Source organism: Mustelus asterias, chromosome 14 (assembly GCF_964213995.1).
Source record: "Mustelus asterias chromosome 14, sMusAst1.hap1.1, whole genome shotgun sequence".
NCBI lineage: Eukaryota > Metazoa > Chordata > Chondrichthyes > Carcharhiniformes > Triakidae > Mustelus > Mustelus asterias.
This window is the reverse complement of record NC_135814.1, coordinates 86,160,429-86,180,075: the sequence shown is the minus strand read 5'-3', so window position 1 is coordinate 86,180,075 and position 19,647 is coordinate 86,160,429. Positions and strand designations below refer to the sequence as shown.

The 19,647-nt window shown below is 41.5% G+C and overlaps 1 protein-coding gene across 22 annotated transcripts in view; it reads right to left on the bottom strand.

The window, feature by feature from the left end:
• The window catches only part of armc8 (armadillo repeat containing 8), a 107,003-nt gene that overhangs the window by 58,908 nt on the left and 28,448 nt on the right, over positions 1-19,647 (bottom strand). For 16 of the 22 annotated variants that reach the window (XR_013499562.1, XR_013499563.1, XR_013499561.1 and 13 more), the window contains 6 exons: positions 17,097-17,177; positions 16,057-16,132; positions 15,352-15,442; positions 15,022-15,082; positions 6,728-6,928; positions 5,443-5,538 (listed from right to left, as the gene is read on the bottom strand). Coding sequence is in view for 19 of the 22 variants with exons in the window: in XM_078228773.1 (XP_078084899.1) it covers positions 5,443-5,538; positions 6,728-6,928; positions 15,022-15,082; positions 15,352-15,442; positions 16,057-16,132; positions 17,097-17,177 (606 nt within the window). In the remaining 3 variants the exon portion in view is untranslated. Of the gene's footprint in view, positions 1-4,960; positions 5,539-6,727; positions 6,929-15,021; positions 15,083-15,351; positions 15,443-16,056; positions 16,133-17,096; positions 17,178-19,647 lie in introns of those variants that run through there. The other 6 variants (XM_078228788.1, XM_078228785.1, XM_078228783.1 and 3 more) reach the window with 1 other exon arrangement.

The following is a 19,647-nucleotide window of genomic DNA, read 5'->3' as shown; positions in this document are numbered from 1 at the left end:
CCCTTTTACTCATACTGCAATTGATTAAAATCCAGCATTACATCACGTCTGATATTTGGCTCAGGACTCAATGAAAACACTCACTAAGCATTTTCAGCAAGGGTGGGGAAGAATCCAAAAGAACTCATGATGTAAAAGGTGACTTCATGCAGTAAGTATCTGACCGATGCCCTGGAAAAGGACATCTATTAATTTTCTAACTGCAAAAATAAATCAAAAACAAACTGATAGGTTGGCAACAACTCTGAACAGGCTCAAGATAAAGGATCCTGCGGCTCTTCTTAGTTAAAATTAATAAGATGTGGAAACAAATCATTTTGAACAGAATTAATTTATGTTGACCTTAACAACAAGCCTTATTTCAATAGCCAAAAATTCTAGGCACTGTGTGCTAGTTAATTCTTTTAATATTCCAGAATTATAATCTCAACCTGCCGTGGATTGATTTTGTATGTCAAATAATGCAATCGATAGTTATGCATGAATTAACAGCCATGTGAGAAGTCCCACGTTGATGATTCATGCATAAATATATCCGAGCCAAAGGACAGACCTCATTTTAATGCCGTGTAACTGCACAGGCCATGGGTAGGAGACAGCAGAGATTCTCAAGCATACAAGTACACACAAGTGTGTGTGTACTAGTGTGTATTTGGTCATGCATCAAAATCCCACATAGTGAAAACTCTTGCTTTCAAGGTTTTGCATGTGTTATACGCATGTACTTTTCAAGGATTATGCCCAAGACCTTTTGCTCTGGATAGTAAATATTTTGTATATTGTTAAGTGACAGACCTTCATAATATGCAGAATGTAATTCCTACTGTCTTTTTGTTGAGAAATTTCAGGCATACCCTTTTTAAATTGATATTCTTTCAGTGGCCTTACAGATAAAGCTCAATGCATGGGCAGCAAGACTGTGAACCAAAGCTATTGACGATCAGTAACGCTAGTGTTTTCTAATTGGACAGCAAAATGCAAGTACGTGAAGGCAGAATGGGTATATTTTAAATTTTAATGAAATTGTCCAGAGGGGGAGGTGGAATTGAAAAAGCAGTAACCATGAGACAACTCAACTTCCCAGTCAATAGCATAAGCAGCAGAGCACCTGTCTATCACTTATAAATGAATAATGAATGGATTAAGACGGCGTAGGATAAGTGAATCTTGAATCGATTTGGTTCCCATTTATGCAGATATAAGTCAGTGCCCATATACAAATATAATTTATTTGTCTTGTTACATTAATACAATGTGCAAAAGACAATTTTATTCACTGTCCCACTATAGCAAAAAGGACGTTAGTGTGAACTACGGAGGTCAATAACATTGTTGTTAATTAATAATAGATGCATAAGGAATAGGCGAAAAAGTGTGTCTAAAAAATATTTACATGTTGCGGAGGTAGGTATATTTAAATCCCATTTCGATGAATATCCTCAAATCATATAGGAATAAGGTCTTTATTTGTAAATCTCTCATTCATATATATTTCTTTAAAACTGCCCTAAGCTTTACGAAGTGCAGCGTTTGAACATTATTTCTGTGCAATTATTCTGAAACGTACTTACATATTAAGTAGTTGATTAAATCCACATCACAAAATGTAGAATATTCATCAACTTTTTTTGTCAGCTGATATAAAATCCATCATGGCAACAAGATTTTCCTGCAATAACATGCGAAAACTGACATGGTAAAAATTGGGCCAGTGAAAATTATTTCCCAGAACTTAACCAATAATTGATGAATATTTAGGGCAAGTCAAAGATGGGCACCACGCTTTTGGAAGGATGTCAAGTGACTTGGAGTAGGGTCTGAGATTTACTAGAACAACACCAGGAACGAGAGAATTTGCTTATGTGGAAAGAGGAGAGAAGGTGGGATTGTTTTCCTCTAAGCAGAAATGGTTGAGAAAGCGATTTAATAGAGGCGGTCAAAGTTTCTTTGATAGATATGGGGAAACAGTATTACATTTATTTTTTGGGGGATAATCAAAATGCCAAACTGAAGGACAGATCATTTCAATCAGCTAAAAAAGGTATTTAACCACGGTGGATCGAATCAAAGACCAGCAACTAACTTACAATGGGAGGCCTTCAAAGAGGGCATAGTTCAGGTGCAGACAAGACACATTCCCACAAGGGAGAAAAAAGAAGATACTTCAAAGATGAAGCCCCAGATGATTCTAGATATAGAGCTAAAAATGAAACTGGATAGAGGGTTATGATAAATGGCACATTAATAATTCAGTAGATAGGCAAGCTGAACACAAATTGTATGGCGGGGGGGGGGGAAGAGAGAGGAGAACTATAAAAGGAAATAAGAGGGCAAAATGTGCACATGAGAATAGATTAGCAGTTAACATAAAAAGAAAGCCAAATGTCTTGCATAAGCAGAGAGTTAGAGGATAGCCATATGTAGGGATCAAAATGGAGATCTTCTGGTGGAGGCAGAGGCATGGCTGACATAATAATCACTTTGCAGTTTCTCCACTGAAGAGCAGATGCTGTCAATGCCCAGCAAAAGTAGGAGAGAAATTCCATAGATAAGGATAAAAAGATTACTTTTCAAAGTTCAAAAATCACCTGGTCCCGAGGAGATGCATCCTAGGTTGCTGAGGGAAGTATGGGTAGTGATTCTGGCCACAATCTCCCAATCCTCTATGGATATGGAAGAGGTGTCAGAGGATTGTAGTTCTTGAAATGTTTCAACAAGGATGGAACAAGGGAGAGAGAAATCCAACCATTACCAAGCCAGTCAGCTGAACATCAGTGATGATACAACTTTACAACACATTAATCCAGGACAAAATTAATTGCCATTTGGAAAAATATGGGTTAATCAATGATAGCCAGCACAGGTGTTAATTGCAGAATATGTTTGACTAACACAATTGAGTTTTTTGACGAGGGTCTTGCAATAGACAAGTAATAGACTTGTTAGCAAACGTGTGTGTGATTGAAGACACAGTGATGATACAAAATTGGCTAAGGGACAGAAAACTAAGGATAGTGGTCAACAGTTGTTTTCTCAGAGTGGAGGGAAGTATGCAGTTGTGTCTCCCGGGGGTTGATGTTGGGGTCTCTGCTCCTTTAGATATATATTAATAACCTGAAATTGGGATCCGTACAGGGCAATAACTTCAAAGCTTGCAAATGGCACAAAAGCAGGTGAGGGCAAATGTCTGGAGAACACAGACTGGTGAACTGGGCAAATGTAACTCACCTCAACTTCTCACCTGTTCACCATCTACAAGACACAAGTCAAGAGTGTGATGGAATATGTCCAGAGAAGCGCAGCTCCAGCAACACTCAAGGAACTTGACACTATCCAGGACAAAGCAACCCACTTGACCCAGCCACCACCTTAAAACATTCACTCCCAGCAATATTGGCACACAGCGGCAGGAGTGTGTGCTATAGACAAGATATACACTGCAATGACTCACCAAAGCTCCTCTGACAGCATCTTTCAAACTCGCAACTTCTACCACCTACCACAAGTGAAGCAGATGCATACAAATACCACTACTTACAAGTTTCCCTCCTATCCATCCATCATCCTGACAGAACCATATCACCATTGTTCCTTCACTGTAACTGGGTCAAAAACTTAGTGTGGGAGCTCAAAGTGCATTCACACCACAAGGATTGCAACGTTCAAGAAAGTGGCTCACCATCACCTTCTTAAGGGCAATTAACAATGGGCAACAAATGCTGGCCTAGCTAGCAATGCTCACATCCCATGAACAAATATTTTTAAAAATTAACACAGAAGTGTGAAATTATTCACTTCAGCAGGATGAATGAGGTGACAATATAACTTAATAGCAAAATTTGAAAGTGGGTGTAGGAACAGCAAGATCTGGAGACCTAGAGCCAGCGCAAGTAAAGTGGGGCAAAGAGCCTTTTCCTGAGCGTTGATTCTATAACTGGAGTTAATTAAGTTAACTTAAAATACTTTTACACCAACATCACAAGAAGAACCATGGTATAACAATGATTTCACTACAACTGTGCAAAAGCCTCTAGTGCAATAGGTGCTTTCTAACCTCAAAATTGTTTAAAAGGATGTTCTTCACTTCCTCCCACCTATCTCGCAATTAACTTTAGCATCCTCAAATTCTGCCCAGAGGTGCTGAAAAACACACTTGTAGAAACTGCTCACAATGAAAGCCATTTTATATAAATAAGGCATTTCAGGAGCCCTGACCAATACTTAAATATTACTCTCTCTGTAACAAACATAACCAGCACAGAAAAAGCACAATGGAGACTCACAGAATAACACATTGGGGATCTACACGTTTAGTATTAGGTCTTTTCACCTCCAAGATCCGATTCTGATATATCTACGATTTGCTCATCCTAACTTATCATTCCTGTAGACAACTCATTTCTGTTAGAAACTGATGATTGCAAAGTTGCAATTTATGAACAAAAAAGGTCAAAATGCCATTTCCTGTATTTTGAACCCGAAACTTAAAAAACGGAAATGATTTTAACAAATCAGTGAGATACTAGGACCTCACTCTAAGTCATAGGTGACGACTGCTGGAGGGGGAAATTAATGTGAGCAGACTCTTTTCAAAGTCCACAGCATTACTTTGTTAAATTTGACAATCTTGCTCACAAAGAGTACAGGAAATACATGAGACTGATTACGCCACATTGTTGCAGGAAAAGGACACTCTTAAGGTTGGGATTTCAGTCACATTTCCAGAGCAATATGGAAGCATGCATATTTTCCAGCATTAGTGGCTCTCAGTCTTGATGGGTACACGTGCATGCACAACACGGTTCTCCCTTATTTGAGATAAGGTAAGATGCCATTCTGGGTGGCTTATCACTCACTGTGTACGGATTAAAAATTCAACTACATTTTAAATGCCATTATTCAAGTTACCTGGAAATAGTGTTTTGCTTTACTGTAGATTCAGAAAACAAGCTACCAGCAATGTCATTGCACAAAGCTTTATTTACAATTAAACTTGCACATCAGCAACACAAATGAACACATCAGCAGGCCACAAATTAAAAGTGATACAGAAACAGAAGCTGAGTACTTCCGGTTTGCAGCAGGTAGGTAGGCAAGCATTTATATAACTGGCATTACAGTACTACTGCATTATGTGAGTCAGTACTATACACTACACTTCACAGTGCTTATTTTGTTACTACTGTTACGAACTCATGCAAAGAATGTAATTTAAGGATCCGGTGCAGGTTCAACACAGGAAACACCAGTACTTGTCATTCCAACATGAACACGTCACAACTCATTTCTCTAGACAAATGAGTCTCAATCCCATTCATTCTTCAGATCTGATTATGCTCTTTCGTAAAGTCACTGTTAATTCTCTTCACCTTGTTCTCAGGTTGACGTCACTCCCTGCCTGTTGGTTGCCAGGACCGGGGGACGCCCCTCTCCCAGACTCACCTTCTTCCGGATGTCTTCATCATTTGCTCCAAGGGAGGCATACAACTTGAATGCAGCTTGGCGAAGTTCATGAGCATGTTTGAGGTCGTGGTCAAGCTGAAGAATATTAGGAAAGACAAAAAATTGAAGTACTTTTGTAGCAGTTGCAATGAATTAATAATCAATAAAGCGGATAGCAGCACACAAAATTGAATTAACTTTCAAACAATATTATTGCATTCATGCATTAAAATTACTTGTAAAATGTCAAACAATTCTTCAGCAATTATCCATTTTTAATGACTGCCTTAAGAGGACCGTCATAAATAAAAGGTTTCCAATTTAAACTTCAAAATCACAGCTACAATAAGACTAAACATTACAGGCAAAATCAGATCTTCTTTTACTGACACTGCACATAACACCAGTGCATTAATTGCAGTAAGTAAATGCCAGCTTTGTAGTGCAACACCAAAATATTATGCTCCATCTCTGCAAGGCACAAGTAATTCAAACAGCTATTTTTGCTGAAGATTTATTGAAGATTATCAGTAATAATTAAGGGGTAGATTTTTTTTTTAAGTGGAGGGCTCCATCTCCTGGAGATGGTGGGAAAAACCAATGTCTATCCTGCAGACTATATCCCACTGATGTGATGTTAACTTGAAGGCAGCAGCGGAACAATTAATTCGCTGGTCACTGTTCTGTGGCTGATCTTTGTTAGTAAGAGTAATACAAAAGCAATAGAAATATGAAATGCTAGGGGACAGTAAATTTACTACTGTGCAATTGTTTAGATTAAAATCTTGAACACAGCTGGCTTTATAATGGATCTCATCAATATTAATACTGCAATTTGCAGTAGCACAGCGGTTAGCACTGCTGCTTCACAGCTCCAGGGACCTGGGTTCGATTCCCGGCTCGGATCACTGTCTGTGTGGAGTTTGCACATTCTCCTCGTGTCTGCGTGGGTTTCCTCCGGGTGCTCCGGTTTCCTCCCACAGTCCAAAGATGTGCGGGTTAGGTTGATTGGCCATGCTTAAAAAAAAAAATTGCCCTTAGTGTCCTGAGATGCGTAGGTTCGAGGGATTAGTGGGTAAATATGTAGGGATAGGGCCTGGGTGGGATTGTGGTCGGTGCAGACTTGATGGGCCGAATGGCCTCTTTCTGTACTGTAGGGTTTCTATGATTTCTATGAATCTATTTATCCACTTCATTATACCAAACATTACCCAAAACGTTAATAAATTTACAAAAGTTTATTAAAGTTACTTTGAAAATCCCCTAGTCAAATTAAGAAACTTACCCTTTTGATATCTGTGATTGCACTGACAGAACTTGGATATTTAAAGTAGTCAGCGAGCATCGCAATAAGATGATCTGTGATGCTGGCAATCCTCTGCAACTCGACATCAGGTTCTATCAGATATGCCAAGGTTTCAGCACCTTCCACCCGTTCCTCCAGCAGCCTTTCTTTACTGCACATCCTAACGAGGCATGGGAGTGTCTAAACAGACAAAGGTTTTGCTGAGGTTAACCAGGATATTTGCAATACATACAATCGGTGAAAATTCTTGGGAAACCCAATTGAACATCTATTTAGGATTTTTCAGGGTTAGATTTTTTAGTGTGCTGCTTTGTCATCATGTGAATGAAGACCAAATAGACAGTGGATCACTCAACTGCATTTCACAAGTCACTGTCTTAAAAATAGGCCACCTTCAAACTGTATTTTACTTTCCATTAGTTGAACCCACAAAGTTGTATAACATGACCAGCTGAACATAGATATATTTTAGAGGGGAGTAAAATGACGCAACAAAGATGTCACATAGTACATGTTATTGATTTCTGTGGACAACTTGACCGCAGAATAGGCCAGATCTTGCTGAAGCACAACATCTCACACTGTGCCCAATTAACTAAACCCTCCTGCAATCTTCAGTTAGAAAAACTTTTTCAATGCAGCTTGCTGGAAATGTGAGCTTTTAACGGTGTGGCATTCGCAAAGGTGTATCCACGACTACAGTTAACAGTGGGGCCAACTGTCCATCTTGCGAATTTAACGATTATAAATAAAGGAGGATGAATCAAGAATCAAAACCAGGCAGAGAAAAATAAATTAAGGTCACAAAAGACTAAAAAAAAGGATTCAAAGGAAATGAAAAAGGAGTCCCGAATAACTGGACATTTTCAAAATCTTTAACAGTCGACTAGATGCAAAAAGGAAATTGAACAATTTAAAGTGTTTCAATTCTGTATCAGAAAGATTGATTGGAATTGTATTAACAATTATTACACTCTTGTAAAAGAGGTTTTGCACTCTAAAACTTTCTGCACAAGTTTAACAAGGGGACATGGAGTGGTAATGTCATGGACTAGTAATCCCACTATGGCAGCTGGTGGAATTTCAATTCAGTTAATCTAGAATATAAAACCAGCCTCAGTAATGATGATCACAAAACTATCATTGACTGTCAAATTTTTAAAAAAACCTGGTACACTAATGTCCTTCAAGGAAGGCAATCTGCCATCCTCATCTGGTCCTGCCTATGTGACTTCAGTCCCTCAGTAATGCAATTGGCCCTTAATTGTCCTCTGCAATGGCCAACAAGCCACCCTGTTTCAAGGACAATTAGGGATAGGCAACAAATACTGGCCTTGCCAGCTATGCCCACATCCCATTAAAAAAAAGTGAGCAAATGTGAAAACCTGCAGGTTTTTCAAAAAAATAAATGGGAGATGTTTGTGCAAAGCAAACAGTGAACTAGCATAAAACGATCAGCAAGATCCCAGAACACGCTGCTTAATTTGTACTTTAGTAGTGATGTACGTCATTTACTGTACACCATTAGTTTTCCAGCAAGGTCCAGTCCATTATCTGGCAAGACTGAAAGGCAATTTTCTTTTTCAAACACATGTATTCCCCACACATACATGATCTGTATGTTTTCTTAAATCACTTCACTAGATACTAAAAAAGGAGACTGGTGACTTGGAGCGTTTCCAACCTTCCCAAATGTGGAAGGAGGCAAAAGACAGTGGAGGAGGAGTGTGTGAACTGTGGGCTGAGGAGAAAATAGGGTCGGAAAAGGAGGGGAAAATTGGAGGAAACAAGGGAGGAGGATTCTTGAACTGAGAACAATTTGAACCACACAATGCACACGAGTGACCATCGAGGTAGAGACCAAATCACCCTTTAAAGTGGAACAAATATTTGAAAAGAAATGTAAAAAAATCTAAAGGGGATGGGTTACAGAAGCAAAAACAAACACTGGCAAAAGATGCCAAGTGGCCCCATGAAATGTAATTTCCATCATTCTATGAAAAATCTCAGAAGTGCTTCAAACAAATGCTGGTGCAGAGCAGAGTTTGGGATGATTTGCCTTTGACAAGTGTCCAAACGATTGGGGAGATCGTTTGGAGCAATCTCTCAATTTGTTTGGTCCAACCTGACAGCTTAGGCATGTGACATTCAAGTGCTGATCAGCTATGACTGAGGTCCCCAATTCAGAGCATTCACCTTTACAAAGAAGTTGAGGCCAAACCAGAGTGCAAAGAAGCAGGGATAGAAAAACAGTAACACCTGCTCAGGCATCATTGTGGTTACAATATCACATACCAAACTTACAAGGCGGTTGCCAACCAGAGTTCTCAACTCCAGTGGTTTGTGCAGAAAGATACAGGTAGACCATACTGCCCTGTATCAGACATCTGCAGAAGTCTTTCCAGACTGTGTACATGGTTCTAGAGGCCGTAAAGAACCAATGGTCTTGTTTCATACTCTATTTACAAGTGGCTAAATGCAACTTCCTTAGGCAATTGACACAAGACATATGAAAAAGGGTCCCCATTGCCTCGGGAAGTGACAAAAGCAAACACAGACATGTGAACCAGGGATAAGATATCACACATCATTGCTGAACAAAACAGAATTCACAAACACTTGATCCTCCAAGCAAAATCTCTGGGCAAACCATGTAAGAAGTCTCACAACACCAGGTTAAGCCAGAGGGTAAACCATGTAAGCCAGAGGGTCTCCAGTGATGGAATGAAGATGTACCATTAAAAGACAGATACTGATCGTTCCATAATGGTCACCACTTTCAATCCTGTCAGAGGCTCTGCATTCACATCATAATTGGAATATGGATTCCAGCAAAAGTGCAGAGACTGAAATTTATAAAAGGAAAGCAAAAAAACAACAGGAATTGCATGCTGAGACAGTGTGTTTTTCTTTATTAGGTACAGGAGAATGTTCTCCAATACATTACGCTCCAAGCCACACTGTGGCTAATTGGAAACCCAGAAATGGTCAATTGTATTTCTGATTAGAAACATAGAAAAACTACAGCACAAAACAGGCCCTTCGGCCCCACAAGTTGTGCCGAACATATCCCTACCTTTTAGGCCTACCTATAACCCTCCATCCTATTAAGTCCCATGTACTCATCCAGGAGTCTCTTAAAAGACCCTATTGAGTTTGCCTCCACCACCACTGACGGCAGCCGATTCCACTCGCCCACCACCCTCTGTGTGAAAAACTTACCCCTAACATCTCCCCTGTACCCACCCCCCAGCACCTTAAACCTGTGTCCTCTCGTAGCAGCCATTTCCACCCTGGGAAAAAGCATCTGAGAGTCCACCCGATCTATACCTCTCAACATCTTATATACCTCTATTGGGTCTCCTCTCATCCTACGTCTCTCCAAGGAGAAAAGACCGAGCTCCCTTAGCCTATCCTCATAAGGCATGCCACTCAATCCAGGCAACATCCTTGTAAATCTCCTCTGCACCCTTTCAATCTTTTCCACATCCTTCCTGTAATGAGGCGACCAGAACTGAGCACAGTACTCCAAGTGGGGTCTGACGAGGGTCTTATATAGCTGCATCATTATCCCCAGACTCCTAAACTCAATCCCTCGATTAATAAAGGCCAGCACACCATAAGCCTTCTTAACCACCTCCTCCGCCTGCAGGGCCGATTTCAGAGTCCTATGGACCCGGACCCCAAGTTCCTTCTGATCCTCTACAGTACTAAGAGTCTTTCCCTTTATATTGTACTCCTTCATCCCATTTGACCTGCCAAAATGGACCACTATTTTATCTGGGTTGAAGTCCATCTGCCACTTCTCCGCCCAGTCTTGCATCCTATCTATGTCCCTCTGTAACTTCTGACATCCCTCCAGACTATCCACAACCCCACCAACCTTCGTGTCGCCGGCAAACTTACCAACCCATCCCTCCACTTCCTCATCCAGCTCATTTATGAAAATGACAAACAGCAAGGGTCCCAGAACAGATCCCTGGGGCACACCACTGGCGACCGACCTCCATTTAGAAAAAGACCCATCTATACCCACTCTCTGCCTCCTTTGAGCAAGCCAGTTCTGGATCCACAGGGCAGCAGCCCCTTGGATCTCATGCCCTCTCACTTTTTCTAGAAGCCTTGCATGGGGGACCTTATCGAACGCCTTGCTAAAATCCATATAAACCACATCTACTGCTATCCCTTCGTCAATATGTTTAGTCACATTTTCAAAGAACTCCACCAGGCCCGTAAGGCACGATCTGCCTTTGACAAAGCCGTGCTGAGTATTCTTGAGCATACTAAACCTCTCTAAATGCTCATAAATCTTGTCCCTCAGGATCTTCTCCATCAGCTTACCAACCAGAGGTTAGACTCACCGGTTGGTAATTTCCTGGGCTATCCCTATTCCCCTTCTTGAAAATACGAACCACATCCGCAATCCTCCAATCCTCCGGCACCTCTCCCGTCTCCATCGACGACGCAAAGATCATCGCCAGGGGCTCTGCAATCTCTTCCCTCGCCTCCCACAGTAACCTGGGGTACATCCCATCCGGAACCGGCGACTTATCTATCTTGATGCCATTCAAAGATTCCAGCACAACCTCTTTGTTAAAGTCCACATACTCAATCTTTTCAGTCCACCACAAGCCCGCAGTAAATCCACCCAGGTCCTTCGCCTCTGTGAAAACCGAGGCAAAATACTCATTAAGCACCTCTGCCATTTCTACTGGTTCCGTACTGATTTTCCCACCTTCACCTTTCATAGGCCCTATTCCTTCACGTCTCATCCTTTTACTCTTCACATATTTATAGAACGCCTTAGGGTTTTCCTTAATCCTACCTGCCAAGGCCTTCTCGTGACCCCTTCTGGCTCTCCTAATTTCCTTTAGTCCCTTCCTACAAGCCGTATACTCATCTAGATCCTTATCTTCGCCAAGCTCTCTGAACCTTTTGTATGCTTTCCTTTTCTTCTCGACTAGGTCCCGCACAGCTTTCGTGCACCACGGTTCCTTTAACCTACCAACTCCTCCCTGTCTGCTCGGAACGTTGTCCTGTAGAACTCTAGACAGACATTCCTTGAAAAACTGCCACCTCTCTTCAGTACATTTCTCCGAGAATACCCCCTTCCAATTTACTCCTCTAATTTGCTGCCTTATGTCTTCATATTTCCCCTTACTCCATATAAACACTTTCCTAGCTTGCCTGATCCTCTCTTTTTCCAATGCAAGCATAAAGGAGATAGAGTTATGATCGCTATCCCCAAGATGCTCTCCTACTGAGAGATCTGACACCTGTCCAGGTTCATTAGTCAGTATCAGATCAAGTACAGCCTCTCCTCTTGTAGGCTTGTCCACATGCTGTGTCAGGAAACCCTCCTGAACACACCTAATGAACTCTTCCCCATCCAATCCCCTTACCCTCGGGATATTCCAATCTATGTTTGGGAAATTAAAGTCTCCCATCACAACAACTCTGCTATTATTGCAACTCTCCAGGATCTGTTTCCCTATCTGCTCCTCCACCTCCCTGTTACTATTGGGCGGCCTATAGAAAACTCCCAGCAAAGTGATCGACCCCTTCCCACTCCGAACTTCCACCCACAGAGACTCTGTAGACAATCCCTCCACAGCACACTCCTTCTCTACAGCTGTGACACTATCCCCGATCAGCAGTGCCACTCCACCCCCTCTCTTGCCTCCCTCCTTGTCCTTCCTGAAACATCTGAATCCCGGCACCTGGAGTATCCAGTCCTGTCCCTGAGACATCCAAGTCTCCGTAATAGCCACCACATCACACTTCCAGGCATCGATCCACGCTCTGAGCTCATCCCCTTTATTCACTATACTCCTGGCATTAAACACATCTCAATCCTTTGGTCTGCGCTCTCTCCTTCCCTGTCCATCCTCCCTCTTGCACTGTCTATAACCCTTCTCTGTTGGCGAGCTAACTTCCTCGCTCCCAGTCACCTCGTCTCGATCCCCTCCCCCCAACCCATCTAGTTTAAACTCTTCCCAGTAGCCTTAGCCAACTTTCCCGCCAGGATATTGGCCCCCCTGGGATTCAAGTGCCACCCGTTTTTTGTGTATAGGTCACACCTGCCCCTAAAGAGGTCCCAATGGTCCAGGAACCCGAATCCCTGCCCCCTGCACCAGTCCCTCAGCCACACATTCATTCTCCACCTAACTCCATTCCTGCCCTCACCTTCCCGTGGCACAGGCAGCAATCCTGAGATTACTATCTTTGCTTTCCTCCTTCTCAGCTGTCTCCCCAATTCCCTATACTCTCTTTTCATGACCGCTTCCCTCTTCCTTCTCACATCAGCGGTACCAATATGTACCGCTACCTCTGGCTCCTCTCCCGCCCCCCTCAGGATCTCTGGGACTCGACCAGCGACATCCTGGATCCCGGCCCCAGGGAGGAAGACCACCATCCAAGATTCCGCAAAAACGCCTGTCCGACCCCCTTACTGTCAAGTCCCCGATTAACACTGCCTTCCTCCTCTTTTCCTTAGCCCTCTGTGTTACAGGGCCGGACTCCACTCCGGAGCCACGGCCACTACTGCTTCCCCCAGGCGGGCTGTCCCCCCCAGCATTACTCAGGCAGGAGTACTTGTTGTGTCGGGGCACATCCACCGGGGTGCTCTCAATCACCCGAGCTTTACCCTTCCTGGCCGTCACCCACTTGGCCTCCACCCGTGGCCCTGGTGTGACCACCTGATGATAGCTCTTGTCTATCACCTCCTCATTTTCCCTTAACAGCCCAAGATCCTCGAGCTGCAGTTCCAGCTCCATAACACGGTCCCTCAGGAACCGCAGCTTGACACACCCCTCACAGATGTGGCTGTCCGGAAGGCCAGGAGCCTCCAGGACCTCCCACATCCTACACTGGGAACAACACACTGGCTTCACAGTCATATTTGATCCTTTATACCAAGGTACACAGAGAAAAGTAAATAAGAATTAAAAACTCACCCCTGCTCGCCCTGTCCGCCAAAGCCCTTAATAGCTCTCACTCTGCTTCCTACTCACTCCGCTGCCCGCTGTATACTGCAGCCTACCTTTTATACTAAGCGTGCTTAAAAAAAACCCTTCCCAGACTCCTTAGCGGCCCACTTCCGGTTTTCAGTTTAAAATTAAGAAAAGAAAAAACTATTTGAAAAATAAAGGCAAAAAAAATTTAGTAAATAAAAACGAGTAATAGTAACTCCACTGGGCATACTCATTTACATGGCATATACATGTGGGCCGGGATTCTCCCAAAAAACATCGAAGTGCTGAATTTGTGTAAAAACCGGAGTAACTCATTTGCAAAATGAATCTCTGACACTGAGCACTGCAGAGTGCCTCAGCGTGAATCACGATAGAAATGTGTCTGGGCCAACCCTAATCACTGTCCTCCCTCCCTCTGCTACTGATCTTAATTGCAGAGTGGCATCGATTGCCCCCAACAGGCTCTGCCCCATAGGCCCCACCCCCTTGGCACTGCCTGATGCCCTGTGGGCAGTGCAAAGGTGCCCCTTGGAAATTACCACTTTGCCCCTTGGGCAGTGCCAGTGAGCCAGGCTGGCAAAGCCCAGGAGGCACCGCCTCTTTCCCCTGCCCTCCTGTGGGGGGGGTTCCTCCATGACCTCCCTTCACTCCTGCAGGGTCAGCCGCCCGTTCCCCATTAGTGGGGAGCTGTTGTAAACCCCACTGGAGTGAACCACTCCTGGTGGCGGGTGGAAAGAGAGATTGGGAGAATCGCCCGTGAACTTGAAGAGTTTGTTTGCTAAAACTGAAAGATAAAAAGCAAAAACTGGTTACTGAATGTTAGTAGCTTATGAAATAAGAGTACATTTATTTGCACCCATGGGTGCATTCTGCTGAAACCCTCCTGCAACTGCAATCCCTGGTGCTTGCTTCAGACCCAAATTGTTGTTGAGCAAGACAAAGAATAACTAACTCAACTGTACAACTTCACAGTGACTATTATGCAAGTTAAGAAAAACAGCAAGAAAACATGGAAAAACAGCATTCTGGATTCTGAAACAAGATGGAACATCTTGAAGCAGCCTTACTTTAACAGAATTTTCTCAACAGGAATCAAGTGATCTCGATTCATCACTTCTTTCCCCAATGTGGATACTCTGATTTTTCGTCACGCTGAAGATGAATGTTTTTCTTGTACAATATCTCAGCTGTGGTTCTGACTACAGCTGAGATATTGAAGGGGGGGGGGGGCTGGGAGGGAGAGAGAGAGAGAGAGAGAGAGCAAACAGGTTGATTATACTGTTGAAACCTCATACCAACCTTTAAAACTATACTGTTATCATCTGTCCGGATTGCACCAGCCCTGCACATGTAAGTCAAACTGTAAAATGATAAAATTGTAATGTAAGTTACAGAAATAACTGGAATGTTCAGCATTCATTTTGTGTTTGTTAATTATATAGAGTAGACAATAAACTCAGTTGATATATTAAGAACAAAGCAAATATCCTCAAATATTATACCATAAACCACAATGTTTGGAATAGTTGTGATCTAAAGTTGTGGAAACAATTTACCTGTCTATTTAATTTAAATGGCAAGTTATGCACCTTTAACAAAATGTCACTAATGAAAGAAATGAATAGGTACCATTTTGCAGATGTCAGCTGCATTTCAATAGGCTTATCCCTCTGCATCATCTTCACAAATACTTGGGGTAATAACTCACCATCCACCAACACTAAAACAGAAAAATATGAGTCATTAGAGATGTTGCAAGCAAAATCTTTGAAAGAGGATGTTTGCATTGGTTTTGTAGTAGCTTTTACTTCACTGACAGAAACAGCAAACGTTGGATTAATCATACTTAAACAAAAATAAACAAATATCAGCTACATTAAACCCAATCAAATACTAATATGAAAATCACCCGTGGCTTTGAATCCTAAAAAGGATAGAACAGCAACATTAATGCAATCACAAGCCTAAAACACCAGAGGGTGCCTCAGATCACCAAAATAAACATTACTTCAGACAAAGAATGTTCATGTAGAGAGAAAGCACACTCTGAATTGATTTTAAATTCCTTTTGTAAAATTGGTTTATCAAAATTTGTATGAGCAAAACTACTTAAGACATCAGGTTAGTACCTGATTGAATAGCCCCATGAAAAATATTCTACGAAAATGCTAGGTACCATGGTTATTGCTCTATAAAAACACAAGTAAGGTTCAACTTACACACTGGATTCCATATAAATTTAGTTATTTGAAATGTAACAAGTCATGCTTCTGGAAATGATATAGAACAGAGAAAATAAGTAGACAAAGAAATTCAACAAAATACACTACTCACCATTCACAAGAGTCAAAGAAACTTGTGGATTTTCATAAGCCAAGACTGAAAAGCATTTTAATGCTTGCATCTGAACCTATTGAGAAACAAAATTGAATACTTCAATTATCAATATATTTACATTTAAGACAGTTTAAGATTAAGCTATAAAAAGTTTTGAAGTTCACTTTCCACAATTATGCTGGTAGGACCCAGCTCTGCCTCTGCTGCTACTTCAACCCCTCCATAATATCTCTCTTGCCAAACATCCAGTCTTAGAGAGGACAATTTCATCAAGCTTAACTTTGGGAAGCTCAGTCATCGCCAACTCAATCCCTCTAATTGGCCACTCTAGGGTTAGAGTAGGCTATTTGCGGCCTCAACATTCTATTCGATTAACCTTGCACCAAATGTCAGACCCAATACTCCCTGCATCATAAGAGTTGACTTTTTCCACATCCACTGTTACTTCAGCTCATTGCATGCTAGTGCAGCAAGCAGTTAGGAAGGCACATGATATGTTGGCCTTCATTGCAAGAGGATTTGAGTACAGGTGCAAGGGTGTCTTACTGCGGCTGTATAGGGCCTTGGTGGATCAACGTCTGGAGTATGCTGTGTAGTTTTGTTCTCCTTACTTAAGAAAGGATACACTTGCCATAGAGGGAGTGCAACAAAGGTTCACCAGACTGATTCCTGGGATGGCAGGATTGTCATATGAGCAGAGATTGGGTTAACTAAGCCTGTATTCACTGGAATGAGAGAGAGTCTCATTGAAATGTATAAAATTCTGACTGCTTCCCCTAGCTGGTTCTCTAGCATCATTCGAAACAGTTTGACATTTTCCTAGAATGCCGTTGAACAGCACAGGTTGTAGACAAAGATACATTTTTTAAAAACTTAGATCATTAAGAGATAATTCAAAAGAATGTTTGCTTTCAAAAATAAAACTGGTCTTCAAAAAATTGGACATTTCTGTTACAAATTCTTACTCTAGGGGTCTTGGTCAAACTTAAAATATCTTTACCAAATATTTCTTCTCTACATAATTTTCAAGCACTTACTTTGTATGAAGATGAAGTCAGTAGATGGGCAATGTTCTGAACTGCACCATGGGTGAACAACACAGCCTGGTGCTCCGGAGTCTAACAAAGACAAGAGACAATTTAATATTTCTGTTCCACTTCACTCGCCAAAGCGACAAGTTTAGAGGGGAAAAACAGGAAAAAAGATCATCCACATATTAAACACAACTATATGGTTAAGGCTTGAAGGGCAGATATAGCCCATTTTTAGTTTGGATTGAAAGGATAAAAATCTATCCACGCAGAAAGAGATTGACTTAAAAATTGTATACTTTCAAAAAAAAAAGGCAAAAAGGATGAGTTTTCTTCAAGTGTCATTACAACAAAGTTCCTTACATTATGTCAACAATAAACTTAAAAATAGCTGAACTATTATTTTAAAAATGAAGCTACAGCAAAGGACCAGTCAATAACAACGATTAAAAGTAACACATTTCAGCAACTTCAAGTTCTTCTTATTGACTTGATTTACTCAGAAATGCAGACAGATGGGCAAAAGAGAAGACAAAGTAAATTAGGAGATGGTGAACAAGGAGCATTAAGCTTGAATTTTTAAATGTCAGATGATTTACCATGAGAATTACTGCCAGGTCATGGTGTGCAACATTCTAATACTGTAGTTAAATTTAATCAGTAGCAGCATGCAAATAAAAAGGAGCATTCAGAGACAGCCAGTACTCATTGTTAAATTATAAAATTGGGCGTTCAACGTCCTCTAGTGAGGAACTACAACTCAGGCTCAGAAGTGCCATAAACTGAGCCAATCTGGTAGAAAACAAATACAATTAAACACAACTAAGTACAAACTGGAAGCGTATAATGTAAAATAAATCCAGTTAGTGATTAATAATTGGAAAGTATCATATTGAGCTTTTGTTTTACACTAGAATCTATGTTAATCGACCAGAAGACACCAACTCACTGTCCTTGCTTATAAATCACAATTTCCTCTCCCACAGCATCACATGATCCACCACGCTAACTCCTTCCAGAACAGAATTGGCCCAATCTTAATTCCTCTTACTATGCCTAGGAATTTCCTCTCAACCAAGCACTCTTATCAGGTTAGTTCTCCACAATTTATCTTTCCAACTCGAGGCTTAAAAGTATTCAGAAGCATTATGTTGTACTGTGGAAGTGAGAAGGAGAAAAGAAAAGGAGGAGGGATGTAATCATCCTTATTTGGCAATTCTGAATCAGATCTGTGGTACTGTGCAACTAGAGGCAGGAATGGGCTGAAGCCATTGCATTAATCAACAGACCTAACGAACAGTGCTTACTTCAAGTACCAGAGAACACCATTAACTTTCCCCCTTCTGAATGCAGGTGCAAAGGAAAACCGAACCAATGTACAACAGAAGCAGAGCTTTGATTTGCATCAAATAGGGAACATCTAAATTGTATCATTTTGCATGACTTTAGATTGACAGATAAATGTGGAGGAAAAAATATTTCCTGTTGTTTCTGAACATGCAGCTTCTTTGCTTCATGAACAGCCAGTAGATAAAATTGTCAAGATAGATTTTTCTATGAGAATAATCTGGTTCAACTAGCTTCCTTTGTTAGGTAATATTTCCAATATTTGCAAATTAATTTTGTTGCAGGATTATACAATAGTCAGCTCAACCCCTTTGGAGATGTTTGGTGAGATTTTCCACATTCCCCCCCCGCGATGCATTTTGGGGCAGTAGAAGCGGCCCACCATTGGCTGGCGGTGGGATCTTCTGGTCCCGCTGCTGTCAATAGGGTTTCACTTTCAGTGCAACCACCCCCGTCACCCACCATCCCCCCTCCCCCGGGTCACCTGCACCAAAACATCCCACCGACGAGAACATTTGGAAAACTGTTAACTCAACTGGTTAACCATTAACTTAAATTTGTTGACTGGGGAAATATTCACACTCAAGGTCATAAATGCAGCATATTGCTGCATCTATTTTTGTGCAATTATCTTGCTTGCAAATGAATCAAGTATTATTTTAAGCCTTGACCCAACACGGATAATTATTGCCTTTTGAACTGCACAAATAGGCTGCTCAACTGGTCTCTGGTGTGTAATTTCACAGTAAAATGGCAGGGCTTACTCGGTGATATGCTGTTCAATTCACAACACCAAAGGTTTGAAAGGAATTCAGTCCACTTACAGAAACCTTCTTTGTTCTGTGAACAGACGTTAAAATTGTTGGGAGAAAGTCAAAATTGTAACATGGAATATGCAGCAGAGATGGCTGAGATTTATGGGGGCCCTCAATGCACTAAAGGCAAGTGCCAAAACAGGTATTGCCCAAATGGAGTCAAAACAGATAGATAAACAGAATATGAAATTCTCAATATCTATGGTACTGTATCCATCCATACCTGACATAATATTCAACTCCCAGAAATAACTGCACCCAAAATCTCAATTCTATCCATTTCTTCTATGACTCAACCCAACTGCAAGCAACCACATTCTTACATTTAACACCTGGTTGAACTTCAAAGCACCAAATTCTAGCCAATATACTTCTGCTTATTTCAACCTCTACCA